At 45.6% G+C, this 7,097-nt stretch overlaps 1 protein-coding gene across 18 annotated transcripts in view; it reads right to left on the minus strand.

Annotated features, from left to right (window-relative positions):
• IKZF1 (IKAROS family zinc finger 1) overlaps positions 1-7,097 on the minus strand; it is a 112,335-nt gene that overhangs the window by 96,708 nt on the left and 8,530 nt on the right. For 17 of the 18 annotated variants that reach the window (XM_027765648.1, XM_027765647.1, XM_027765646.1 and 14 more), the window contains exon 2: positions 290-343. The exons of the other annotated variant lie outside the window; for it this stretch is intronic. In XM_027765648.1, coding sequence (XP_027621449.1) covers positions 290-329 — 40 coding nt within the window. In that variant the 5' untranslated portion in view covers positions 330-343. The remainder of the gene's footprint in view (positions 1-289; positions 344-7,097) is intronic. 18 annotated transcript variants of the gene reach the window in all.

Consider the following 7,097-nt stretch of genomic DNA (forward strand, 5'->3'; position numbering starts at 1 on the left):
CTCCACCCCCCCCCAAAAAAAAAGAACAAATAAATATTTAATTCTTTACAAGTTGCATTGAAATTTAGTAGTAAAATGAATTCCATCTTGGGAGATTTTTCTGTTCAGGTCCTCAAACTAGGATAATCTCAAGAGTTGAAGGAAATCTGGATATAAATTTGATTTTGGTCTTTTCTTTTGAAAAACACCCCTTCTCCCTTCCCCATGAGCAGAGCAAGGACCTTAATTTCTCGACCCAGCAGAGCCATTTTCCTGGACTCCCCACACAGGAAATCTCTCAAGGTCTCACCTGAAACTTGGGACATGTCTTGACCATCATCAGCATCCATTGTCCTCAGGTTATCTGAGAAAGAGAGGAAGGGGTTTTAGTTGAAAGCAAAAATACTAGTAAGATATGAGAGAGAAAGCGAGATAAAGAACCCCTGAGCTATTGAACAACAAGGTTATCTAACAAGAAAAATGCATTTTCTTCCTCACATACTTGCTGGAGTATCAGACGGGCACAGACCTTGATCCTTTTAAAAACAGCATTACAAAGATTTATAAAAATATCATTACAAGCACAGGAGGACCAAATTTGTTATTTATTGTTAATTTCCTACTGCATAATAACCCAAAATGCAAACTGACTGCAACAAAATTAAGCAGAAAATTAAATGGCCCTGGGTCATTGTAGGCACAGAATTCATTCTCTTGGCTGATCCATAGTTATGTTCTTTCTAATTTACTGAGCATGCATCGATGAACCTTGAGTCAGCTTGGTGACACGCGTACAATCAGCAATCAAAAAACGAAGCAATTTGCTGAAGAATGTCTCATTTACCCAGGCAGGCCTGCATAGCTGAGCGGCAACCGCACTACCTCCATCAATAATGAATACACCTCCAGTCTGGCAGATGGGCAACACGGGCGCTTCTGTCTTTGTCCCTCACTTTTTCTAGCCCTTGCCTCCTCCGACTTCGCCAGCACTCCTACATGGGGAGAAGTGAAGCTCACCAGGACAGCGAAACAAGCTCAGGAGAGCGCCCAAGCCTTCCTGTTTTGCGGACAGATGGCTGCCTCCTCAGATCGGTTTAAATAAAAAAAGACAAATGAAGAAACAAACAAACAAAAAAACTCAACCGGGAAGATGCTGCCCTTTGGTAGCCAGACTACAAGTTCCACAGATCCCACTGCAAGCCACAGCAGACCCCAGAGAGACCCCCACCCCAGCCCAGCGTCGGTGGGGTAGAAACCAAGGGGGGCTGTGGTTTGCAGTCATGGCCCTGGCGTGTAACCGGAAGATCTCGGGTGCCCACAGCTGATGACCTCTGGTAGCTCCGTGGATGATAAGAAACGTGTAGCAGCAGCAGGTGACCTCAGTGAATCTGCTCGTGTATGACCTGCTGACTAACTTGTACCAACCAGCACACTGAGTCTGGCTGCTGGACCCAGACCAGGTGCCCTCATCCCATCCCTTCAGTTTGGTTTGGTGTTGACTCCATCTGTCTCTTTGGTTCAGATGCATGAATTTGAGCTGAGGCCTGTTTTCAGCAGAGACCTTGAAATTGATGGAAGGTTCAAGGGCCATGTCCTGTCCAATTAGGCTGGAAACTCTGCATTGGCAGAAGTTTTATATATGTGTGTAATACGTGAGGGAGAGGGTTGAAAAGTCCATGGAAAAAATGGAATTGAAATATAAGTTTATTTTGGTGCAAAAAAAAAAAAAAAAAAGAAAACACAGTTTTTCATAATACACGTTTTCCACAAACCTTTTGAAGACCCTATGTGTGTGTGTGTGTGTGGGGGGAAGGAGGCATGTGTGTCTCCTTAATGTCTTCTATGGTGCAGATGGAGTATGTATTTTCATTTTAGGAATATCAGTATTAGTCATGAAAAGGACATCCATGAGAGTCACTTTCCGTGGAAAAGGAGTGTTTTTCACCTATTTCTGAAAGACACTTCACTGTGTCTGAGTTGTGACACCCGCTTTCAGGACTAGCATGTGGCTGAAGAGGACCACCAGTGACCACAGAAGAGAAAAAGGCTCATGGCCCCACACTGCCTTGGTCCCAGAGTCAGGGGCCACCTGAGACCACACAAGCCAGCCTCGGGAGCACACACAAAACCAGCGCATGGATTACCAAAAGGGTAAAACACGTCGAGGGTCTCCTACGTTCTCACTACAGAAAAAGCAAAAAGCTACGATTCTTCTGAAACTGTCACAACAATGGCAAAGAAAGCGGACAGACTGAGAGAAACCTCTGTGATCACTGTGCGGCAGTAAGAGGCGAGTGAAGACGGCAGCTCTTGGGGGCTCCGAGGACGAGCGCAGCATCTGACTGCAGTAAGTCACAAACCAGCTCAAAGTGGCCCGAAAGTGTGTCGTTCGGTGAAGCACGCAGAACTCAGATCTGGTGGCAACCACCACCGGCACTGAACTTCCATAGTGTTGACTAAACTTTGCTACATAAATGATAGGTTGTTTTACAACTGCTTTAAAAAAAAATAAAATACCTACCGTTTCATGATTTATTTTTTTACTTCTTTTTAAAAAACTACGTAAGTCTGTCATTTCCACCACTTGGACTACGAATTACTTTCTGTGTGTAAAGAGGTGGGTCTGTGCTTTTTAAAAATAAATAAATAAATAAAAGACTAAGCACAGCAAAGATACTATTCTAACAAATCTTGTACTACACATATCTTTTTATTTAACAAACATGAGGGGGGGCTTCAAAAAGTTCGTGGAAAGATGAAGTTAAGTATGAGTTTGTTCTGGTCCAAAGAAACGTCGAAATTCATATATGTGTGTGTATGTGTGTGTGTGTATATATGATATGCAATTTCCACAAACTTTTGGAAGAACTCCTTTCCCCAAACATCATCTTCATCATTTTTTGATTTATTTAAACAACACTTTACTGTTGCATAGTCAAACTATCTCCAAAGAAAAGAAGGAAGAAGTTTTCCTGCAAGCCCAGCCTGTGCAGCACCTGTACGTAGCACCGGGAAAAGCCCCTCCTAGCAGAGGGCTGGTAGCCTATTGGGTTTGCTGCACAGGAAGAGAGTTAATGGAGGCTGAGTTCCACTGTTCCTGCTTGTCTGTTCAGGCAGTGAGACATGGGAACACATGATGGACCAAAATCCTAATGAGCCGCTCCAGGCTCTGTTCTGCGGGAACCCCCTTACCTGGGGCTGTCATCTCAAGGCCATGTGTATGCATGTGTCTCTAGAAGGGAGCTGGGAGAAGAGTGTCTGAAGGTGCCACAGACAACTCCTTCCCAGAGTGAGTTTCCAGCCAGCAGCTAAGGCCTTGGGACAGCTTGGGTCACAGGGAGGGAGCCCAGGGGCGGAGCGTCTGTGCACACAGGCTGCCTGTCCCCAGGCACTCCACGAGAGCCTCAGGCCAGGGTCAGTGTCCTTGGTTCTGCCATCCACCCTGCTTCAATTGCCAAACTCACTCCCAACCTAACCGTCTCTGACATCGGGGAGCTTCTTGGACTTGTGACTGTCCCTCGGGGGCCTATGCTTGCCAGGGTCCCTAGCTTGGCGTGATACTTGATCACCATTTTGAAACTCTTAATCATTCCTGAACCATTCAGTCTGCACTGGGCCCTGCCAGTTCTGTGGGCCTGCCTATCTGCAGTCATAGCCGGAGACCTGACAAGCTCCAGAAAACTTCCCCAAACTTCAAATTTGCATCTCTGGGGATGAAAAAGCAGTGACTTTTCCATAAAAGTGACTTTTACGAAATAATATTGGAGAAAAAGGGAAGCCGGCCCCTTCTGAGACCCCGCTCCCAGAAGCCATCCGGGTGTCCTGAAGTCAGGGTGTCTTCAACTACCCTCCGCTCATGATGCACTGCAGGTGCTGTACCTATTTTATAAAGCACTTTCTGCATCTTGCTTCTCCTGTATGGAAGCACTGCAGGAAGCAAGTGCAATTTCAGCTTGACATAGGTGCAAGTAAAATGGACCTTGCATTCAGTAAAGGCGTGCGTTACAAAAGCGAATTAATGGCACATTTTTGCAAACTGTCACCTAAGTGAAAACCAGGATCAGGAGGTGGTCAAGGGAGATGCCAGAAGGAATCACTATTTCACATGCCATTTTCTGCTTCACATGGGAGACCCAAATGATTTCAGGCAAGAGCTACAAGAATTGCCAGCAGAAAACACAGCAGTATCAGCAAACTAACTTTCACCTGCACGATTCTTACAACCATGAATGCTTTTATTGTTTCTTTGGAGCAAGCCGTTCTGAATCTTGCACAAGGGGAAATAGATGCAGAGATAAGTGTGGGCCAAAGTGACAGAAGCTGTCCATGTCTGTCCCTCTAGGAGAACTGGGAAGAGAAGCCTGCTGTCAGAATGCTCCGTTCACCATCCACACCTACCCTGGACTGATCACAATTAGGGAGGTCTAAAAATCTTTCGGCCTTTCTTCTGTTTCCTTCATCTTTCCCTTCTTCCACTTCCACCTTCATCTGTCTCTCCTTCCCCAAAACTCCCCGTCTCTCTTTAGTTCTCCCTGTCTCCACCCTTCGACGTTCTTTCCTCTGTTTCCCTCCCTCTCTCTCTCTCTCTCTCTGCCTCTCCCTGTCTCTCCCTCTTTTTCTCTCTCCATCTGCTCACACAGAGACAAGCAGGATTTACTTGGCTAATTTCAGTTCGAAAGAGTGAACATACACACCGATACCTTTAAAGCTCAGGGGCCTCTCCCAGACCCTCTGCAGGAAAATGGTGCTTACAGCCTCTGTAGACCCTGCAGAGCCTCCCTTGGGGACTGAAGTGGTCTGGAAGGGGCCTCCTGGACCCTGCCTGTCTTCTTGGTACACCCACATGGGGCTGGAACCTGGCTGCCCACTGGGAAGACACCTCCCACAGCCCTGGGCAGTTGCTTCTTCCAGGCGAGGATGAGCCAGCCTTCCTGGGGTGTCCTCATTTCTAACGGCAAGTGGCCCAGAGAAGAGCTGGCCAGAGCCTGGCAGAGCCTGAGGGCCACTGTGGAGGTGGTTCTCAACCTCTCTGCACTGCCTCAGGCTCCCCTCTCCTTTCTCAACATCCACATCTCTTCACAGTGCTTGCTCGGGAGCATGCCTTTTCCATCATCCTGACAGGCTGAGTCTGGATTCATGAAGTCAGAATGAACAGCCAGATGCCTGTCACGAATCACAACTTTATTACTTTTCAAGACACCCAAACTGCTGGCAACGGAACTCCTAAGGACTTACCAGACCAAACCTGCTGGGGTATACCGACGACTGAGGGTCCCCGGAAATCACCAGTACTTCCGTAAGCTTAAGGGAAGCTTAAACAACTGGGATTTGAACAACTGCCTTACACTGTCTTTTTATTTGGTTGTTTCCAGAACAAATGCCTCTTCCCCTCCCCTGGTTGTGTTTAGGTGACTCTTTGACCAGAACATCTGCAGAACATTTCCCAGGGACCTTGTGTATGCCAAGAAAAGGCAGGAAAGAACAAGATACAGTACTAGCTAGCTTTATTTTAAGCAACTCCAAAGTGTCTGGTATTAAAGAGGCAAGCTGTTAGGCCTCGCAAAACCATGAACCTGGTCTATCATGTCCACCATGTTGGTCGAGCGCCTGGCACGCAGTCCCCTGTGAAGCTAGCGTTCACTGCCTATCCACAGGGGCCAGATGGTGGCGCAGAGGTCAAATGCAATGCATGGCAGGTTCTGAGCCTATGTCCCATGAGTATGTCAGGTGCCCATGTGCCCATGATCTGGGGCTGGCTAAGCCTGGGGGTAGATCGTGGCACCAAGACCCTTTGGAGGATTCTCTCTCTCATGGAAGAAAGAAATAAACCTTAAAAAAAAAAAAAATCCCAATTTGCTAAAAATGTGTCTTTAAATGTCACAATTAAACCCAAAGGGTTCATATTATCATTTCCATTTTATAGATGAGAAAACGGAGGCTGAGAAAGAAGTAGCTTGCCCAAGGGTATATACCTCACAAACAGCAGAGCTGAGATTTGTGGGGGTAGATCTTGGGCCCAAGACCCTTTGGAGGATTCTCTCTCTCATGGAAGAAAGAAATAAACCTTAAAAAAAAAAAAATCCCAATTTGCTAAAAATGTGTCTTTAAATGTCACAATTAAACCCAAAGGGTTCATATTATCATTTCCATTTTATAGATGAGAAAACGGAGGCTGAGAAAGAAGTAGCTTGCCCAAGGGTATATACCTCACAAACAGCAGAGCTGAGATTTGAACCTGTGCTTGCTTGAGGGGAATGGCCACTCCTGCCTGGGAAAACGTCACAGCTCTGTGCATCGGTCACAAATTCCAAATGTAGGATAGCCAGGAAACAGATGCTATTTATATCCTGCTAGGAAATAAGCGTGTTCTTCATCAGACTCTGCCATTAAGGCAAACTTCACAAAACTTCTACCGTCACATTCTGGTTATTTGGTCAAAAATATGCTGCTGTTTTTTTTTCCTTCCTGACAGGTTTAGCTGCACCAGTTACGTTTGGGGTTATTTCCTCATTTGGTCAAAAATATGCTGCTGGTTTTTTTTCCCTCTTGACAGGTGAAGCTGCACCAGTTACGTTTGGGGTTATTTCCTTCAATACCCAGTGAAGTTTATTTTGAAGGGAGTAGGTAACTAGGGGGAACGCGGGCCAAACCTATCCTCTAATTTAAATGCCCCAAGTAACAGAGCTCGTTAATACGACCCATTATTCCTGAATGCTGACAGTTCTTTCATCTTTAGACTGGTAGATTTTATTTATTTATTTTTTCAAATCTATCATATTACTGTGACTTACACAGTATCTTAAAAAAAAGAAACAGTTCCCAGAGAAAGCTAAGGCAATATGCAAAGTCTTTGTATCTAGTCAAAGAGACCATATGGGTTTTCGTAACAATTTGACAAAACAGGTTGGGAGAACATAAAAACTTCTGAGCACTCTTATTTCCTTCCTGAGTCTTTTCATTTTTCAAAAATTAGCTGCCAATCTACACATTTTCATGATTATCCCACGGCTGGTGCAAATAACAATGAAAAACAAGACTTAAACCGGAAAACAGGAATCCAATTTGGCTTTCACGGCGCCCCTCCCCCGTACCTAACCAAGCCACAGCTCCTCCCGTGG

Source organism: Tupaia chinensis, unplaced genomic scaffold (genome assembly GCF_000334495.1).
Source record: "Tupaia chinensis unplaced genomic scaffold, TupChi_1.0 Scaffold139072_1, whole genome shotgun sequence".
Classification (NCBI taxonomy): domain Eukaryota; kingdom Metazoa; phylum Chordata; class Mammalia; order Scandentia; family Tupaiidae; genus Tupaia; species Tupaia belangeri.